Genomic DNA, 21463 nt, shown 5'->3' with positions numbered 1-21463 from the left:
TCATGAGGAAGATACATTATGCAATCGTGTGCAAGTGTGTGTGTGTGTGTGTGTGTGTGTGTGTGTGTGTGTGTGTGTGTGTACACACTCCCAAAGCCCAAGTCAGAGAACAAAGGGAAAACAACACCTACAATGTAGGGGTTAGAAGGTCTCACTGGCACCTCAGGAGCCTGTGCTGCGGCTGTCCTTGCCTCTATAAATGAGGGAACAGACGGCCATCACTCGTCCAGGGCAGCTAGCTAGTTAAGTGCTAGTGATGACATTATGCCCACGTGTGACCAAGTCCAAAGAAACAAATTCAGGAGTGGTCATTCTCAATGATCCACATTGCTTTTGTCAAGAGGTTCTCAACCTGTGGGTCACAACCCCTCAGGGAGGGGTGTCAAATAGCCCTTTCACAGGGGTCACATCAGATATTACATTAGGACTCGTAACAGTAGCAAACTTAGAGTTCTGAAGTGGCGATGAAATAATTTTATGGTTGGGGGTCACTACAGCATGAGGAGGGTTGAGAACCACTGCTTTAGTTAGACAAACCACTTCTCTGTATTTCTATGTTTGTAGCTAAAAGAATGGTAACGGCCCCGCCCCCTCACAGATGGGCCTCTGAGAGGCTGACAGGAGCAAGAGACGTGGAGGCACCAGTGTCTGCAATGGGCTTTGCAGTACTGGGGACCCTGCTACCACTCAGTTTCCCCGGAGTCTGGAAGAGCGGACTGGAGTCTGAGGAATTAGACAACAGCTTGTCTTTGACCCTGTCTTTCCTCCAGCTCTGGCTAGCCCTTTCCACGCCTCTCAGAGTGGAGTCCTCCGAGCTCTGCCTAGGCTGGCACCTTTCCTCTCTTCTCTACTGTTCCAGCTGGGGGATTGTCTGCCTGGGTGGGACTTTCAATTTAAATTTTTTTCTTTTGTATGGATGGGTGTTTTGCTCGCACGTGTGTCTGTGCCTAGTGCCTGTGAAGGCCAGAAGGGTGCACTGGATCTTCTGGAACAGGACTTGCACAGGTTGGTTGTGAGACCATGTGGATGCTAGGAATTGAACTCAGGACCTCTGGAAGAGCAGCCAGGGCTCTTAACCACTGAGCCATCTCTCCAGCCCCTGAAAACCCTATTTCTTAGCAGGACCCCATAGGTGTGAAGAAGCTGTATCTAATGAGTTGTGCTCACTCACTGCTCACCAAGTTAGAATTGAGCTGCTTAAAAAAACAAAACAAGCCGGGCGTTGGTGGCGCACGCCTTTAATCCCAGCACTCAGGAGGCAGAGCCAGGCGGATCTCTGTGAGTTCGAGCCAGCCTGGCTACCAATACTCCAGAAAGCGCAAAGCTACACAGAGAAACCCTGTCTCGAAAAACCAAAAAAAATTAAAAAAAAAAAGGGACAATTTGTTAGTGTTGGTGATTTTTTTTTTCCACATTAAGAACTCAATTCTTGGGGGGCAAAAAGATGGACAAGACAAGTTCACAGCTGCAACATTTAACATCTAAAGAGAATGTAAAGTACCAGTGGCGTGCAGAGACCGAGGAAGGGAGACCCAGACTCTACGCTCCGATGAAGGGAGTCAACAGTGCTGTCTGACCTTAAGCTAAGTCACACATGACCGTGTGGGGAAGACCTGTCCAAGCATGAGGGTTAGAGAGCGCACCCACTCTCTAGACATCAGTTTCTCCACTGCTGAATCTAGCCTCCCAGTTCAATGTTGACGCTCAGACACGATCAAGTACATGTGTTCCTCAAGATGACTTCCTATGTATAGCCTATGATGAGGAAGGACGCTGTTAAAGACAGGGACAGGGGTCCTGAAGCGTCAGGGTGTGTCAGGGAGTCTTCCCTTTCTCTGAAGATGGAGCTGGCTGGCACTAAGCGCTCAGTTAGGACTTGCAGGGGATGATTCCAAAGGGGTGAGAGTGAGGCCAAGTCTCCCCACCACACTGCCAGTTTGCCTTCGTCATCTCACCTTTCCTCCTGGTGGGAGCCAGAGGGCGGGCTCTTTCTGTCGAGGGTACACAGCAAGTGCTTTGGACTAGGCTGCAGGCCACACAGCCCGCTGCTGTGCTACTTCATCCATGACTGAGGCCTAGCAGGTGTCAGAGACTGAAATGTAGAAACTCAAGTGTATGGTTCGCTCCCAATCATTCTTCATTTCTAGACGCTGAAATCTGAACTCCATAGGAATTTTATTTGCCAAATACAATTCTTTTGGTTTCTTTCTTCCGACTATTGGCATGGCGCATGGGTCGCATTGCCTCCCTGACTGTAGGCCATGTGCCAGGCAATGGCATCACAGTGACATACTCTTTTGGCAGGTAAATGTTTTTTGGAAACTGATTTTTTTTTTTTTTTTTTTTTTTTGAGAAGGGATGTCTCTTTGCAGTTCTGGCAGTCCTCGAACTCACTATGTAGACTAGGCTAGCCTGAAACTTATAGAGCTATGCCTGCCTGCCCTCCCAGTGCTCAGATTAAAGGCATGTGCCACCACACCTGGCTGAAACTGGCCTTTTAGATAAGTCAGAGAACTGAAAAGGTAGATTTCAGGCCCTTACTCTCTGATGCAACGCTGGAGTTGCTTAATGAATGGTTAAGCCTGCAAATATATAGATGGTTTGTATCACGCGTGTGAGTGCAGATCCTGGAGTCTAACAGTGTTTCAATTCTTGTTCAACCATTTACTTCCCAAGGGACTTGGGCTTGTTTCTGATTCTGTAACCGGCTTTTAAAAATGTATACAATGGTGCTGAGGAACCAATCAGAAAAACATACAGCACTCAGCACAGGCTTTAATAAAAGCCAAGTGTTACAGTTATTAATCACTGAAAGGATGAGATCTAATTTTGCCCCATATCCTACATTGTCTTGCAACAAATTGGGAAAACAGAAATAACTGGGACTTTGGGGGGCCTCTACTTTTCCCTAAGTCAAAATTTCCTAGAGTGTATGTATCTACCTGTGTGCATGCATGCTAGGACTGAACCAAGGGTCCTGGTGCACAGTAAGCACATGCTCCACCACAGAGCTACATGTTAGCGTCCTTCCAGGACTTTTGAGGCTAACTCTGAAACAGCTTGGACCTCCTGCTGACTGCTCACTGCCCTGTTGTGGCGGCACACCCCTTTCCATCTCTTTCTGCCTGGGAGAGCATCTGTAGCAGGACATTAGCTCAGCCCTTACGATCATCTGGGTGCTGCAGTACTAGTGGGTATTCATTGCCAGCTGCTGATCCTAAAGGCAAATGCAAACAGGCAGAAAAAAGGAGAGGCTCCAGTCAAGACTAATTAGATCGTCGCTGAAAATCAAAAACTCATTTCAGGGAAGTGGTGACCCCGTCACACTATCTTGGGATGGGGAAACAAACTGTGTGAGCTTGTCTTTCAGATCCACAGCCAGAGGAAGGTTCTAGTTTGCCAAACACATTTTTTTTTTTCCCAGGCGCAGTTTTCAGTTGAAAATAAATCCTGCTCTGCTCCACTGCTTACCATCTCCTTTGCAAAGCCAAGCCCATTAGAAGGCTTGTTTATATCGCCTATGTTCGGCCTCCAGGCCCACATACTCAGGGCAGGGAGGGCTACATCCCCAGAGCCAGGAGATTCGGGAGGGGAATGAGACAAATGTTTTGGAAAGAGGAGGATGAAGGCAAAGACTTACAGAAGGAGGCGAAGAATGCTTTTCTAACTCTGTCCCAGTGGCGAGGAGGAGGAGGAGGAGGAGGAGGAGGAGGTCTCTGCTAGCGGCAGAGGTGGGGTCAGGGGAGCCTAGCCTTTCGGCCCAGTCCTTTCCATCCAGCAGCGCTGCCACTTGTGGGGATTAAGTTCCATCTGGTATTCAGTGGGCTGTGGTTCTCTACCATGGTCACACACACACACCAACAGAGGAGCTTTAGAAAAATACTGATGCCCAGGTCTCAATCCAAGTAACAGAGCATTTGGAAAGGGCCCAGACACGGTGTATAGTAATGGCTCCCAGTTGGACCGAACATGCAGTCAGGTTTGAGAATTTTTGCCCTCAGTTATCCCAGGCCCTAACTGGTACAGGTGCATTTGGGCTGCTGTTAGCTGAGAAAGCTCTCTCTCAGGATGACAAAGACCCCATCAATGAAATAGATATGTGTACATGTATGCACACAGGCAAATATACACAGCTGTGTATCTATGTGCAGCTGAGGAAGCAAATCTACATTCAGTCTCTAGAGGAAGAGAAGGTAACATGGCAACTTTAACATGACACTCTGCTTGCCCAGAGAGGTCTCCCCACTGTCACCCTTGAACGAGGTGCTTATGTCCCACTAGATGGTCTGAGTCCTGCTCCATCTCCAGGTAACAAAGTTTTACAGATACCTGGACATGGAGGCTCTGATGGAAGGGGTAGGTACTGGACTTCTGGGACCAACAAGGAGAGAAAACCTGCCTGGAGAAGTGGAGGAGGAAGTGAGGTGGAGAGGGAGGCCATAGCTAGAGCGCCTGGGTGTCCGAGGACTCGATGGACTTGGAGAGTCTGGCCACCACTCGGGTCAGGGCCCTGTTCTCAGCCTGCAGTTGCTCGTTCATCTGCTTCAAGGTTTGAATCTGTTTTAGCTGGTGAAGGTTCTGCAGAGAGTGAGACATGAAGGAGACAGACGAGACAGAGACAAGACAGAGCAGAGGAGAAAAAGTAGGACAAAGAAACTCCGTGACTTTTTGTTTTTGTTTTCAGTTTGCATGCAGGAAAGGAAATGGGAAAGGCAGTAGTGAGGACAGCGAGCTGTACAGACGGGGAGGGAGGGGATGCAGCAGGGAAGAGCAGTGTCTGTGGTTCCTGGATGTGCCCTCAGCATGCTGCGATTGGCTAGACAAGCATCGAAACCCACACGTGGGCCACTGGGGAGTGAGAGGCCACCGTATGGCCGGCTTGGGGCCTTCTGACAGTCACATGCAGAGCTGCAGCCTTGGGGACGCTCTTTCACTGTCGCTGGGACTTGGAGCCGAGGATTCCGAAATCTAAACACCACCCTTTCTCCCTTCCTTTGTCTTGGCCTCACACTTGCCCCATCCCTATTTGTTTCTTCCTGTTCTTCTCTTCATTTATGACTTAACTAAAACAATACAAGAGGGGCATTTTCCTTAAGCACGTTCTGCATAGAACATGTATTATTTAGAAGGCTGATATGACACCTGCCAGCTCTTTGGGTGGACCTGTAACATGACTGAAAGGAAGCTTAATTAACCTTCCCAGTTCTCAATAGCACACAGAGCTTGTTCAGGGTCCTGCAACAGCCAGCTGGCTTCTACCTGCTCTACATGATTATATGTATCACTGAGTTCACGGCTAACTCTGTGCTCTCTGCCCTAGTTCATGTCATGGCTAGGAGCTGCTTAAATATGCTCAGACAGACATGCACTCTGGGAATCATAAATGCCAGGTGATGATGGAGCTGGCTGGATCACTGTGGTAGTCTAATCCCACCTGTGCATCAGTGTTACAAATGAACAGGATAATGGGTATTGACAGTCTTCCCAATACCTGGTAGTTCACAAGTGCCTTGAAGACTTCAATAAAGTGATTGCGGCACAGGCCTGCCAACTCTGCTGCATGCCTTCCTAAGGCGTGAACTGACCTTGAAACAGACGATCAGCTCTTCTGGAAAAGGGAAACGATTATATTATGCAAACAGGGGTTGGGTTATAGTGAGGCCTGAAAGAGAGGTGCCAGGTATCAGGGGAGTCTCTCAACTCCACAGTGAGAAAGGGCAGGAGTGGGAGATTAGTGGGCAATGGTTTGGGAGTGAACCAGCAAGAAAATGAAAGGAGCATGAGAGACAACAGTGAAAAGGAAAAACAAGCAGAGACAAACTGCTGGACAGCTTTGTCCAAAGACGAAGAATGACTCTCCCCCTGCCAGAGAGTCACCAGGCCATCCTCTGCTGACTGTCAGCATCCTGACCATGGAGGGGACAGGTGAGAGAGATCATAACAGCACACGGAGTCGTTTAAAGACATGAGCAAGGACCAAATTTAAGAACCACAGAAATCCCCTGGCTTATGTCCTTCTTTGTGTTGACATCTGATAAAGCTTTCAATACACTCCCTGTCATTATATGAAGTGGTCTTTGCCTCCCAGGGACATTACTGCAATGAACTAGGAGAGTGACCTAGTCTGCCAATTGAACACAGGCAGCTCCAGGTAGAAGAATCTGGAAGCTATCAGTCTGACGAAATGAGGTAGGAAGCAGTCTGGTTGGATGTTCTGTAGAAGCAGTCATGAAAACGAGCATGATAAGGAGGTAAGAAGGGAAGGGCAGAGCATGGGCAAGTTGGCTAGTGAGTGGTACTTCAGAGTAAGCAAAGTAGGATCCCAGAAGCAACTTCCAGGGGAATGGCTGCTGGGCCCTCCTCATGCAAGGGCTTGGGAAAGGACCGGGTTAGGTCTAGCGAGGAAGCAGAAGCAGAAAGTAGTCCGACTGGATATGGACATCCCAAGACAGTGCAGAGCCAGCTCAGCTCACAGACATGCACACCTGTCAGATCTGTCAGAGATTCTATTCCAACCCGGTGGAGTGGAGTTTCTCCTGGGGCGGATTCATACTCACCTTTCTAGGCAGAGACCATGCCCACCTCCTAACCCACACCAGAGATCCCATCTCACACCTCCCACTTCACCTGACCTCTGTGTTTTGTTGATGTCACTTTCTGACTTGAGTGCCTGCTGAGCCCTCAAGCATTCACGGAGTCACCCCCACAGATAGTGCCCTACTGAGGCTCCAGGAAAGCCTGAGTTTCTGCAGTAATGGGGATGTGCACAAACACAGAGCAGCTGGTCCCAAGGCCACTAGATCCCACTTCTGCTAAGGTTTCCCAGACTTGACGAATACACCATTCACTGACTATCTTATGTACAAAGATCTTAGTCACTAGTCCTTAGAAAAGTTGCTCAGCACAAATGATAGCCTAAATGAAGACCTTGAGAGATAAACAACCATTTTCTCCAACTCCTTTAGAGCAGACACACCAATTTCATAATATAGCTGTGAATCTGGAGAGGTTACAGACAGAAGCTACCACTACTATGACTGGAAGGTTCTGATGCTCTTCCCCCATAGTCCTTTAGAGGGAGCTAGACAATCTGCAATCTGGAATATTATACTAAGACTGAGCAAATTATGTTCAGGGGCAACACAGTTTTCAGGCACTTCTTCTCCATATGGCTTTTTAAGTAGCAGTAGTAAATAATGGGGACTGAGTGATAAGGTGGATTTTTTAACAAAGTCTCAAAACAGCTTATTACTGATTTGAGGACCAGTTATGATCTGGTTCCACTTGATAATTAAAAAATTTCCCCCTTTATGTGTATGGTGTTTTGCCTGCATGTATGTCTTTGCATCACATGTGTGTAGTACCAGAGGTGGCCAGAAGAGGGCACTTGAACCTCTGGGATTGGAGTTATAGATAGTTGCCAGGTGGGTGCTGGGAATTGACCACAGATCTTCTGGAAGAGCAGCCAGTGCTCTTAACCTCTGAGCCATCTCTCCAGCCTCTTAAACAATTTATCTTTAAACTTGTTGGCAAGTGACTTCTGATTAGAAAGAATAAATATTTTCATGTGTTGCTATCTCTATTGAAATATTGAAGAAATGAATTCATGGCCTAGTTTTGAAATCCACAGCTTGATAGGATAAGAACATAGAAAGAAGCATGCAAACCTGTGTCAACCCAAAGGATTCAGAGCAACTAAGAACACAGAAGAACTCCTGTTCTTGCCAGTTTAGAACGGAATAGAAGTAAAAGCCCAAACTCCCCTTTTGAGTCATTGTGTGGGTCCTGAATGGCACAAGGTGTGCACGGCCTGTCTATGGGATTCCGGGTACTCATGGGAAGTGTGAGCATTGGCCTGATTTATATGCTCCAGAGCAGCATTTAGGTCCTTTCTTTCCATTCCCTGCATCTCTCTCTCCCCACCTTTTCTTTGAGACAGCATCTCATGTATCCTACACTGGCCTAGAACTTGCTATGTAGCCAAAGATGACTGTGAACTACCATCCTCTATCTCCTGAATGCTGGGGTTACAGGTATACACCACCATGCCTGGCTTATGGGGTCCGGAGGATCAAACCCTGGGCTAATTGCATGCTAAGTAAGTACTTTATCTACTAAGCTACATTCTTAGGCCCTTCGTTTATTTTTTTTTCCCCCCGAAGACAGGGTCTTTATGGAGATAAAGCTGGCCTTGAACTCACAGAGACTGCCTGTGCTTCCCAAGTGCTGAGATTACAGGTATATGTCACTATACCCAGACATAGGCTTTAATTAAAAATATTTACTTAAGTATTAATTTATGGGTATGAGTATTCTGCCTGCACATATATATATATGCACACAGTGTATGTGCCTGGTGCCCACAGAGGTTGGAAGAGGGCATCAGATCCCCTGGACTGGAATTGCAGATGACTGTAAAACAACATGTAGGTGCTGGGAACCAAATCTGGGTCTTCTGCAGGAGCAGCAAGCGCTCTTACCACTGAGTTCTCTCTCCAGCCCAGGCCATTTCTTACTACGCGTCACTGACGGCTGTCTAACAGCAGAGAACAGATGGCAGAGCTGGGGTTTCACGTGGGAAGCCCTCATGCACACAGAACTGTCTGTGTGCATTCATGAAGAACTGTTTGGCAACATTAACACACTGCGTTAAGAGGAAGAAAATACATCTGTGAGTTGGTGGGTTTGGGAAATCTGGAAGATGGAAACATTCATTCAGTGGTGTCTGTGAGGGCAGTGTTCTGTGTCCTCAAGAGAACTGAACACTATTTCTACTTCCCACTACTTTGGAGTCAACCCGGGAACTTTAAAGTGTTTGAGGGGTAAGTAGTAATTGCTTCATCTTCTATATGACTATTACTAGTCCCAGCCATGGGTTGGTGACTAGGAAATGAGGGGCAGGACTTGACGGTTTCCCTCCACTCTACAACTCTGAGGGGTAACAGGATTGTGAATTCAGGATCTGGTGAAACCACGACCTTTGACCTGATTAGGCCCTGAAAACTTGGTGTGTGGTGGTGGGGTATACATAAATAACATCTTTTTAAGCCATTAAAACAACTGTCTCTTAAAAAGTAATCAAACTGCACACCAGAGATGCTTACTCACAACCAAGGACATTTGGAGATTGTCTGAGACTGTCCCAGGGTTTCTGCTTCTTAGCTATAGAAATTTACATCTGACTTGGCTTTACCTATCCACCAAAATAAGATCCTTGATGAAAGGAAAAAAGCTGAGCAAGTACTGAGGGACTTTGGCCATGTAGCACAATGTCCTGCAGGGAGGGATGAGCTGCTCCAATATCTTAGACAGGCTACCTTAAGCGGGCTCACATTCCTTCCAGCCCCTACCTTCCCCTCCTCTAGCAATGGGCTGACAACAAGATTGGCAACAGGCCGTCCAAGCAGCTAAAGGAGGTGACGGTCGGTCGTTGCTGGTCTTCCTGAGAAAAGGCAGGCCATGAGTCCTCAGGTGGGGCACATGGGAGCATGAGTTGGCAATAGTGGGTGAAGGCCAAGAACTGAAGTACTGCAGAGGAAATGGTCTAGGATGGGAAATCAATATGCAAATACACCTCACACTGCTGTTCCATGACTCAGCTTGTGTTCCTCCTGCAGGGGCTGCATACAGGGAGGAGGGCCTGTGGCTGGGCCTAGGTTTCATGAGCTCCCCTAGGGGGGTCTCTGCAGAGCAGGGAGAATTTGTCCTAGCCCTTCCATCAGCCTCCCGAGGGAGAAGTCACTGCTTTGAAAACCTCAGACGTTGAACTTGGTCTCCTCATAAACCAGCCGACTGCTCCTAGAAGGCCTCTGAGGTGGCCACAGGGGATGCAGCATGAGCTGAGAGAGCCTAAGAGATGGCTGAGAAGACGTGCTCACTTCCTCGAACACATCATCTCCTCTGAGGGTGCTCAGGTGGCACTGACAGCTAGAATGGGCAAGCCTAGGCTCAAGCATCTAGTTTAGGCAGGCATACAGAGAACACACACACACACACACACACACACCAAGACAAAGATCATCTCTGCATACCTTCATCTCTTCTTCCATTTCCGACATCTTCCGTTCCAATGCTCTCCTCTCCTGTTTGGAAACAATGAGCCTGTTGAAGAGATGATGGGCCAGGAAGCAATCACAAAGCCCCTCCCACGTGCCGCACCATCAGCAGCTTCCTGGTCTCGGGGTCTGTCTAGACCAGGGCAAACCTTTCTCTACGTGCCCTCTGCCCTGCCGCCATGGGATGGAGTGATCACCCAAGTCTTCTTTCAGAAAGCTGGAAGACACAGGGTGGCAACCCGCTAGCAGACAAGCAGACCAGCATCCTGAGTTACTCCTTGCAAGTGAAAGTTTTCAAATGACTGCAAGTAACTAGGGCCCTTGCTCTAGAAACAAAAACCCACCCACCGTCTTTAGTAACTGCGTCCTTTATGATGGGGACACAAACACATGGTCAGTGGGGAAGGAGACATCCCTGTCTGTCTGCCAGCTTCTCCCCTCCCCCTCCATTTCTTTCTCAGCTAGTAACTCTTAATTTAGCCTGAACTCAATGAGGAGCCTTAAATTAGATGGGATACCGAGGAGTTACAGGCTAAGGAAATGAAATATAAAACATAGCCTTTTCCAAATTAGACAAGAAAGATGGTAACATACTATATTCTTAGAGTCAAATTGGAATTAGGGTTCATCACTAAATCTCACTGAGTTTTCCCAATCCAAGAATATCAAGTCCCAGATAAACATCTGAGTACAGCTGGGACCAGGGCAGGAATCTGACCAGATGCCCCCCCACCAGAGGGCCGATGAAGGCTGATTCTCAGGTCTTCAATCATAACACCTAAATCAACGGCAAGGGATCTTGATGAGAAACTTCCTTTGAAACTGTTTACTTGTTTATTTTAGTGCCTGAGCCCTGGGGCACTCCTGTAACAAGCTCTTCCCCTGTCATTTCTGTTCCGAGCACTGAGGCTGCTGTTTTCGTTCTAGTGCGGTGGTCTTCACACAGGGCATTTGTGTGTGCACCTGTGGTGTGTGCATGTGTGCATGCACGCTTGTGTACCACTGTGTGCATGGAGGTGAGAGGACGACTTTTGGAAACCAGTTCTCTCCTTCCTCCGTGGGTCCTGCTGACTGAGGCCAAGCTGCCAGGCTTGTATACTGCGAGCCTTTTACTCCTGGCCACCTCACTAGTTACCTTGTCCTTGTGACACTGGGTTTTGCTATGTGGCCGCGGATGGCCTGGAACTCACTTATGTAGTGCAGACTGGCCTTGAATTTGTGACAGTCCTGCTTCTGCCTCTCAAATGTGGGGATTACAGGTTCGTGTCACCATGACCAGCTGAAAGTTTCCGTTCTGTCCAAGGCCATGGAAAGGGCAGAAAGCCTTAGACCTGTGTACACACGTAAATAACCAAATATCTTACAGCTCTGTGCATGTATGCAGTTCTGAAGACAGAAGAATTCATGAGATGACTTCCCAAGACTCCTTCCCACCCTAAAACTGGCGTGTTCAAAGTAACCAACTACATGAGAAGGCCAAAAGGACTGGTCATCAGATTACTGTCCAGAGTCAGACAGAATGATCGTTACGCTGGGAATGGAATGTGGCAGAGCTCCGCCTTCTTAAGATGAACTTTTTCCATTGGCACCAACAACAAAGTCAGAGAAGGTCAAAGGAAGACGAGCAGGCGGCCAAGGAGATGAGCGTACCCGTTTCTCCATCTCCAGCACCGACGACCGGTCAGAGGTCTTCTCCTGTTTCTGCTGTGCGGACGGAAGGAAAACACTTGTTATATGGCTGTTTCACGTGTAGTAGGAAGCAGTTTTGCTCTGGCTCACTACCCGACATCCAGACAAGAGACAGCAGGGCTCTGAGCTTCTCCTTTGGCAAGGGTCTCAGCAAACAGACTGGGAGGTTGCTAAGGCAAACATCTGCCTTGAACAGAATGTAGGATGGCCACTGGAGAGCGAAGGAAGGAAAAGTCCCTGACACACACCTGACTCCTGCCTTCCCTCTCTTTTAGACTCCAAACTCCATATACTACCTTCCTTCTTACTGACTCACCCTGCCCGCCCGCCCGCCCAGCCTTCTTTAAAGGCTGGCAATCCCTGAACTTTTTAGTGCCTGAGCCCTACAGCATTCCTGTAAACAAGCTCTTCCCTGTCACCTCTCTTCTGAGCACTGAGGCCATTTTCTTTCTAGTGCGGTGGTCTTCACACAAGGCAGTCTTCTCAGGCAGTTTCTGGTGTCTGAACAGAGCTGTTTCCTTTATTTTAATCTCTTAACAAGATTTTATTTGAATAAAGGTTTTACAATACATATTCAGATCATCATAGATATTTTCAATTTCAATCCTTCAGAGGAGTGAAAAGATTTGGCTACTAAACAAGAAGAGTAACTTCAGCTAAGGTCCTGCCTTAAATCAAGGAACAGAGGAACCTGTCGGTCTCCTTTGCTCTTAGCATTATAGGACTGGGCGGAGTTTTATACATTCAATAGACATTTGATGAATAAAGAATGATTGTACTATCTTGTCTAGCACAATGCCCAGACATTTGCAATAACTGGAGACATTAGGCTGGTCCTGTAGAAGGTTTCCTCCCGCTCCTCTCCTTTTCTTTCCTCTTCAACTACCGAAGAGCTAAAACTAACAGTAAAACTTGGAATTCTGGCTCTCATCCTAGACTTTCCCTTCTGCTCTGAAGGTCATGGCTGTCTGCCTCTATATTGCATCTGCTGAGGCTGAAAGGACAGGGGAAAATGCATTAGTAGATCTTGGAGTTTGTATCTTCCTTCATCTCTTTCCTAAGCTTGACAAGTGGGAAGATTTTGAGATTTGCAAAGTTCAGAATACCAAGAACTAGTTTTTTGTTTGCTTGCTTAGTTTTAAATTATAACTCCCTTGACTTCGAGTCGACCTTTTATGTGAAATGCTGCATGTGTCCATGTGGGAACTGTCTGCAAACAAATTCAGGAGGCTGACAGTCCCCCACCCCCATTCTACCAAACATCTCCATTTTTGGTAACTAGAGCCTCGGCTGCAGTGCCGTCATGTCTTTCTGAGCTTCAAATAGCTTGCATTCGGTAAAACTGAGCATACCCTGGCACGCGGAGCAAAGCAGCGGGCGGCAGGCAATGCTGCCCCAGTGCCTGGGAAAGGCTGACTCTATTCTGAAGTTCTGTGGGGGTCACTCTGCACAGCTGTGTGGGCTGCTGTGGACACCTCTCCGGCCAGTAGAAAAGCAAGACCTCCATGAGCTCAGCAGGCTAGCATCAGCAGCTCCGGCTGAGGGGTGGGCTGCACTGTTTTCCACGGGGCTGGTCCTGTGTGTTCTGTGGGGGTGCAGCTTCGGGGACAGCGGAAGGGCCGCACTCAGTTCTAACTGCTGTCCATCTGGAAGCTATTCAGAACCAGGTCACACTGCCCGGCTCAGTATGCAGAGGGAGGTGAGCGGGCTTACTTAGCCCACTCCCCACTTGTGGCGGGTTCTAATTGTGTTGTGGACTTTTCTTCCTGCTTACACCTAGTATGTGCTGGCTGCAGGTCTCAGAAAGTCCAGTAAGAGCCATGTTTAGTTCCGGCCACTCTCTGCTCCCTGTGTCCCCCATGTCAGAGGGGCTACAATAAGATGCTAAGATGGTACTCAACCCCTCCCCTACTATATGCCATGTGCTTGCAACACCATGAGCCCGTAATTTCATTTTTGCTTTTGGATTATATCATATTACCATATTAAATAGCCACCTCTGGTTTTCATTTTATATCCTCGTAAAGAGCCCTTTTTGCCTCAGTTCCGCTTTTGAAATCCTTAGTCCCCAGGCATTCTGGGAGGGCAATAACTCGATAGGCTTCCTTTTAACTCTGCAATAACCCAAGACAGGCTGCTGTAGCTTTCCGCTGCAGGGCTTGTTTGATGGGCAATGAGATCACTACCCCAGCAGCCTTGGAAGCGTTGTGTAATTAAGTCCGGCCTGGCAGTGAGAGGGAGTGGCTTACCCACTCATCCTCCACTAGTTCTGGAATGCCAGATGCAAGGGGGGACACTTCCGATCCAGGGTGGAGTCCTCCCGGAACCCAAGCTGGAACCGCTTCACCCCCAGTGCAAACAAAGCACTTAGAGGTTTGGGGGCTCTCTGTCCTTGGGTACAGTGTTCTGCTCATTCGCTCCAGGAGGTGAGGAGCAGAGGAACTGAAGCGTGAACAGGACAGGAAGATCGACCTAGCACTGACCCAGGACTGGCCTGACTTGTACTGGTAGTGAGGAGTTATGTGGATATTCATTACTAGCATTCATAACATCAGTAAGTTGTTGAGGGAACGTAACTAATAGTTTTCAGTTAAGTTAAACAGCCACTGAACCCTAAAACCTTAAAATTAGACTCTACAAAACTTGCATCTGATCGGCTCTGAGGAAGTGCCACATTGAGTCTACCCCTCACCTGCCCCCAGGATACCTAGCCTTTCTCCTTGTAAATGCCCCTGCTGCCCCCACCGCCCCGCCTGGCTCTGCCCCTCCCCCTTACCTGAGCCATCTTCTCAAGCTTGGATTTGATATCGGCTAGCTCTAGCTGGGCCTCCTGAAGTTTTGTTTTCAGTTTCTGGTTTTCGGTCAGGGCACTCTCGTAGAGCTGTGAAGGGGAGAGAACCAGGCCACTGAGTGGGCTCCCAGCAGGAGAACTCATACTTTCTGCTCCGGGCCACCATGATCAACTGGGCGGAGAGGGGAAGGTGGTTTACGGAGGGAGGGTGGTTTATGGAGAGTCCCTGTTTCTCCGGCTTCCAGATGGCATGATCTGGCCAGCAGGGAGACAGGGACACTCCGATGGCAGGAAGCTGAACTCTAGAGAAAAACCAGTCCTCCACTCCCCGACATGGTCTCTGCACTGCTTAAAGTATGACTTCCAGACAAAACAGAATTATTGTTTCTGGAGCCAGTGTGTTGATTTTCATGAAATTCTGCTTAACAAAAACATCAACAAAGAAAAATTTCCTTAACCAAATGTTATCTTAAACACCTGGAAAGGGTTGTTTTCAAAGTCCAAAGAGCAAGAAGCAAGAGAAATAGGATGGGAATGACTTAACTCCTCTCCAAGCCAGAGATGGACGGTAATGAATTTTTAAAAACTCACACCAAAAAGTATTTGGTTGATATTCAAAACACCTTATTAAAGTACATGCTCCTTAAAAATAGGCCTAACCAAATAATTCTCATGGGCTCGGACCCACAGCAGTACACTTTTACTCTTCTTAAACTAGCAAATTTCTTACTTTCCCTTATATTTCTAAGTATTTGGTTCTAGGCATACATACACTTACTGCAGTAAAAACAATACACAAATAGTCTTTAGTGGGGAGAGAGGTGAGGGAAAGAATGAATTACCTTCGTACTCCTTATTTAGAAGTTTGCTCATTTCTGTCTATTGGGGGAAAGGCTAAGAGGTTTATACATCATAAGGCAAGAACAGGACATCTAGAAAGAGATCCTACTTTTTTATAATCCCTGTTGCTGTCCTCTTCTACCCGGCTGGTCAGGCTGGCGAGGCGAGCCTCCCGGGCCTCCCGACGGGCTCTTGCTGAGGCTCGGTCACTGTAAGAATCGCTGCTGGTTGGGTTACTGCCTCCTGACTCCAACCTATAAGATAAATGTTCAAGATAAAAGTTGGTCTTGAGAACAAAGTGTGTGTGTGTGTGTGTGTGTGTGTGTGTGTGTGTGTGTGTGTGTGTAAAGTCTAAGGCTAGTGTGTGCCTTTTCTATCTTGGAGGTATTTTAGAGCTCTGGCCAGAAACTTGCCTTCCTTGAGTCTCTTAGCCAGCTTGCCAGGTCTCATGGTCACACTGCACGAGAGAGTGTGCACACGAGCAAGCAGGCAGCTTGGGGAGAGAGGCCATCATTTGCCAAGAGTGGAGCTCACTTGAAAAATTGGCGGCTTGGACCCAGGTGCTGCCTGAAATCTTAGAGCTTTCAAATTAATTTGGAGTTGAACAGATTCCCCGAAGAGCGTGCTTTTAAAAGTCGAAGTTTCTTGGGTCTGAAGGGCTCTTGGAAAATGATTATAATGAACTGTCAATGAATCAGAAACACATGGGCTTGGAGAGTGAGCCAGCGGGTAGAGGGGAGGAACGGCGGCCACGGCAAGCCGCTGGGGTTTCGGGTGCACAGCAGGTCTGCTGGAGTCCTTCTCAAGCAGCCCATTCTCTCTGCTGTGTTCCATGGCAAGACTTGTCCTTGCAGCTAAGATTCCACACCTTCCGGCCAGGGAGCTTCTAGAGCTGCTGCTGCTGCTGCTTTACCTCCAGCACCGCTAAGAGTGTCGGGGAGACGCCTCTTGCTGAGTACCAGTGGAGTGAGTGCCCTAGTGTCTTCTAACGCTGCACACCAGCTTCTGTTTGCCTCAGCTCCTCTTTGCTCACCAAGTGTAGCACATATCCAAGTGCTGTGTGCAAACCAGCCTTCCAGAGCACACCCCTGAACGGCCTGGTTTGCACCATCACAGCTGTGTGACCTTGTCTGGTTTCTGCAGAAGCTGCTGGCAAAGCTGGAGGAGCTGAAGTGAGGCAGAGGATCGTAACAGCAAAGGCTGTGTGGCCAGAGTAGGGTGGGAGCTGCAAAGGGAGCTGGGGCCACGTCTAGAGATGCCAGAACTTGTGTTCTTCCCACCTTCCCACTCCCTGTTCATGGAGATCTTGGTACTGATGATTTTTCTGACTACAAAAAGCAATACATTAAGTAATACCAAAGTATCTACCCCATAATCTTGCCCAAGAAATAACTGCTGTTAAGAGTAGATTCCATATACTTCTGGAATGTCATATACAAAAATGTTAAAAAGCATATTCCCATAAAGCCAGATAAGACCTACATTGTCTAACGCCTATCCCCTATATTTACGATTCTCTGGGCATTTTACCATGCAAGTAAAAATATACTTCCTCCTTAAAAAAAAAAGACTACATAATTTATTCCATGTTATCCGGTAATTTAATCAAATTTCGGCTGATAGACACATTGCTTCAAAACTTTTAGCTATTAATATATCTATTAACAATAATAAAATGTGCAGTCTTATTTATAAGTCTTGGTACAGTTGGCCAATTACCTTTTTTGGTGGTGGTTGTTTTCTGTTTGAGACAGGGCCTCATACAGCACAGAACGGCCTCAAACTTGCTGTGGGGAAAATGGTATTTGTATGGTCCTACTTCAGTGTTTTAAGTCACGAGAGAGGTGTGTGCTTATCCAGTGCTGTTGTCCCTGGACGGCTAGTCACACTCTGCTTACAATTAAGGTGGGCAGCTTTCCCTTTCTCTTGTCACACCCTGAGATAATGCTCTTATACATCAGGGCTTTTTACAAATGTCTAATGCATCTCACAACTTTTTTCTCTCTTCACTTTTTATCTGTTTATAGTGACTTTTTTTTTTTTAATTTTAAAAGCATCAATATTTTCTCTCTCTCTCTCTCTCTCTCTCTCTCTCTCTCTCTCTCTCTCTCTCTCTGTCTCTGGCTTCATATTGCCTAAGTTGGCCTAGAACTTCCTATGTAGTCCAGGCTCACCTTGAACTCCTGAACCCCTGCTTCAGCTTTCCAAGTGCTGGGATTAGAAGTCTAAGTCACCATGCCCAGCTATTTACAGTTATTTTTAATAGCAATGAGGTAAAATTATATGTAATGAAACTTGACACTTATAATCTTTAGGGCACTGTTTGGGAAGGTATTTCCTATACAAGTACTGTCTTGTACTATTTTTGTAGAAAAGGTCTTTCTCTTTTTAAAAATCTAACTATTTGAAATATATTTCTGTTGGTTTTTTTTGGGGGGGGTATGGCTTGAAGGAAGGATGTATTTTCTCAAAACAAACAAGTTAAAATAGTTCATTTTCTCAATCAGTAAGTCTCTATCCACCCATGAGATGAAAATTCCCATCATACACATGATTTTTGAGGGTTCTATGAACTGTTCTGGCAATCTTTTCACTTATTATTTTTTATATATTTATACACCTCCTCATTCATTGATGGGGGTGTGTGTGTGTGTGTGTGTGTGTGTGTGTGTGAGTGTGGAGGTCGGAGGACAGCTCTGAGGGCTGGTTCTTCCCAGGGTCCCGTTCAGCTGTCAGGTGTGGTGGCAAACACCTCCTCTAGCTGCGCCCTCCCACCAGCCCGTCTTTACTCTTGCACTGGCACTTCCATATTTTAATCCTGAAAAGCCTAGGCTATACTTTGAAGTCTGGAGAGAAAGTGTCCTTCAATGTGGTCATTGTAGAATAACTGAGTTCTCTCTAAAGATGAGCTACAGCAAAATACTACTCTTTACTTTGCAAAGCTAAGTCATTCTATGCCACTTTACAAGTAAAATATTTATTCTTGGCTGGTACTTGGTGAGAGGCAGATGGAGGAAAATACATCTAAGTCTTAGCATATGTCAACAAGGCAGAGCTAGCTTTACTAGCAAGCAGATTCTGAGATCAAATTGCCCTGTGCCATTCTAGACCCACATCTCTCTCTTAAAAGGATCACCTCCTTTTAATTTTCCATCACAGGAATAGTGGAGAAGAAGAGATTCAAACATTCAGTTCCAAAGTTGCTATGATTTTTATTTTCTTCTTTAGGAAGATCAGTTTTGTACCTTAGATACTATGTAAAAAATTACAGAGGATCTTATTTATTTTAGTAATTGAAAAACAGGCTTTTAGTTCATGTGACGAACTATTCACAAGCACCATTTAGATATGAGATATATGGTTGGATTCACTATAAAGTGATAATATCATCTCAAACTCAATTCAGGGCTCTACTTGGCAATCACCCCGTCTTCTGAACTATGAGATTGGGTTAACTGCCCCTTCCCTGCACCTACAATACCTGCCTGCAGGTCTAAATGGCACTTTCTGTGTTCTTCTAAAAGGATCTGTTGCTCTAGGAGATTGTGAACTAAGTGCAGGGAAGGCCAAGGTCTGGAACTGATGCTGCAGGACAGTTTCATCAGTTGGAAATATACAAAGTGAACTGGAAAGAAGAGAATCTGGTGGCAGGAAGGTGAATTGAAAGCTGTTCTAGAATTCTGGGCAAGAGTCTGAATTATTGTGGTGACTGAAGAACTGAAAAGGAAGGATATGAAGAGCACTACTAGTGTTTTATGCAACACTAAATTGAAATGGACATGCATTCACTCACAGGAATTAAGCATGCATATAAAACAGAATTCTTACCTAGAAAGTCTTTCATGCTAGAGAAAGGAGACAAAAACAAAAAAGAAAAAGAAAATAGCATTAGCAAGAGACTAATTTATATTTCCATTCATAAATGCACTTTTCAAATCCGACGTCTCAACCTCACGATGGAGACAGGAGTTGCTGAGTCAACAAAGGGAACCAACTGGACTGACTGCCCAAGGCCACTCAGCTCTAACTCACACTCTGCGTTCTGACTCACAGAGCTGAGGCTCTGGAGACAGCATCCTTTTGAACTGGCAGACCCCAACATACCGAGCCATCCAATGCTGCCCTCTCCGCCAACGTGACAACCAAGCTTGCACTGCAGGAGTGACTGCCATTGGCTTTCATGTGACACTGAGCCATCTGCAGTGTGATATCCATCCTATTAATTTCCTTCAGTTCCCAAGCCTTCCCTGAGTGAACACTGCAAATTATAAACACTAAAACGCAGGTCAGTTCCTGGCTTCCTCTCAGAACTACAGCAAAGGTGAAGGAATGCGGAGCTATGGGAAGGAGGCAAAGTCCTACCCTAGTCCCTAGATGCTGCTAAGAACTTAAAAAGAATAATATTTAGAGATCTCAGAAGAAAAGAATTTCATAGATGGAAACTATAAGCTTAGTCCTTGTTTAAAAAAAAAGCAACATTGACTATGTCTGCATCTTCCATTTTTAAAAAATTACAAATGACCTTTGCCCTTCTATTCTTTCATAAAGAGAGAATCAAGCAAACAAGCATTTACCTGATTTACATGAGTTTATCTACTTTTACTTCCTCCTCTGAGATGTTAAAAGAGTAACAAAATCCAAAGGTCAGACAAGAAAAGAATGAAGAGAAGCAGTGTACAGTGGTCCACAAAGGAAGAAGAACCCTTAAACGGGAGCAGCACTCCACTGCCCTGCTTCGCTACCTCTCTGGGGTTAGTCACTCTTTCGTCAGCCCAGTCTCAGACATCACACCCTCAAGTTGTACCAGGAAGTGTAGTGTCATCACAGCACACCACAGGTGGCTTTCTACGGAATTAAAAAAAACAGAAAACCATAAGAAATAGGTTAGTACGGTCAAGGAACAGCCAGAGAGAGCCCACAGGGTACCTGGATAGAAGCAGGCAGATTCCACGGGGGCTAATTTTCTCACGGATGGGAGAGCATGTGAGAAAGGCAATGCCAGTGATGACCTGTGATGGCCACAACAGTTTTTGCCTCATAGTCTTCCTACAGAGCTCTGACAGACGGCCATCTAAGAAGCTGGCGGATGATGACACTCCTACCTGCCTGGAACACTACAAGCTAATAATAAGCATGTTAAGACTCTGTTACCAGTTCCTCTCTGGGGACCTTTTATAGAATGCACAAGGAGGAGTGATCCAGAGAAGGCAGTAGACGTCCACTCAGCCCCCAGCAGTGTGGGAAGAGCATCTCTGAGGCAATCCTTGACAGTTCCTAGAACACCCCCTCTAGGCTTGACCTGACTTTAGAGCCATGTGGATTCTTGGGTTTCTGGTTGCTGCACTCAAAGGCTAGCTCTAGCAATGGCCTGGAGTAGTTAACCCAGCCAGTTAGGATAGAAAAGTCTCCTAAATCTCAGACGTCAGTGAGATTTGGGTGTAGCAGAGGTAAACTAGTTATCTCGATATAAACAGACTTCTAAAGGAGATGCTATTTTCTTTGTTAAAGAAAAGGTTTCCTCAGATGCAGAGATCCACAGCCAAACACCGGGCTGAGCTCAGTTGAAGAGAGAGAGAAGAGGGATTCTATGAGCAAGGGGCAACAAGATCATGATGGGGAAATCTACAGAGACAACCAAACCAAACTAGTGGGAAGTCATGAAATTTAGACCAACAATTGTGGAGCCTCCACGGGTCTGGACTAGGCCCTCTACATAGGCGAGACAGTTATGTAGCTTGGTCTGTCTGAGGGGCTCCTTGACAGTAGATCAGGATCCATCCCTGGTACATAAGCTGGCTTTTTGGAGCCCACTGCCTATAGTGGGACACCTTGCACAGCCTTGATGCAGGGGGTGGGGGACCTGCCTCTACTGAATGTACCAGGCTCTCCCCATGAGAGGCCTTACCTTCTTGTAGGAGGGAATGGAGGGTGGGAACGGGGGTGGGAGGAGGCTGGAAGGGTGGGAGGTAGGAAGAGGGAGATCTGTGATTGGTATATAAAATGAATAAAAAAATTCTTAAAAAAATAAGAATCATACAAATGCTAAGAAAGAAAGAAAGGAAAGAAAGAAAGAAAGAGAGAGAGAAAG

At 46.6% G+C, this 21463-nt stretch overlaps 1 protein-coding gene across 6 annotated transcripts in view; it reads right to left on the bottom strand.

Annotated features, from left to right (window-relative positions):
• The window catches only part of Ppp1r12b (protein phosphatase 1 regulatory subunit 12B), a 216566-nt gene that overhangs the window by 7439 nt on the left and 187664 nt on the right, over nt 1-21463 (bottom strand). For 3 of the 6 annotated variants that reach the window (XM_028876626.2, XM_037211393.1, XM_037211394.1), the window contains 6 exons: nt 19204-19220; nt 15485-15629; nt 14521-14625; nt 11706-11759; nt 10032-10082; nt 4400-4578 (listed from right to left, as the gene is read on the bottom strand). In XM_028876626.2, the coding sequence (XP_028732459.1) occupies nt 4444-4578; nt 10032-10082; nt 11706-11759; nt 14521-14625; nt 15485-15629; nt 19204-19220 (507 nt within the window). In that variant the 3' untranslated portion in view covers nt 4400-4443. The remainder of the gene's footprint in view (nt 1-4399; nt 4579-10031; nt 10083-11705; nt 11760-14520; nt 14626-15484; nt 15630-19203; nt 19221-21463) is intronic. The other 3 variants (XM_028876629.2, XM_028876633.2, XM_028876628.2) reach the window with 2 other exon arrangements.

Source organism: Peromyscus leucopus, chromosome 15 (genome assembly GCF_004664715.2).
Source record: "Peromyscus leucopus breed LL Stock chromosome 15, UCI_PerLeu_2.1, whole genome shotgun sequence".
NCBI classification, from domain to species: Eukaryota; Metazoa; Chordata; class Mammalia; order Rodentia; family Cricetidae; genus Peromyscus; species Peromyscus leucopus.
Note: the sequence above shows the minus strand (reverse complement) of the source record. Positions and strands in the feature narration are given on the sequence as shown.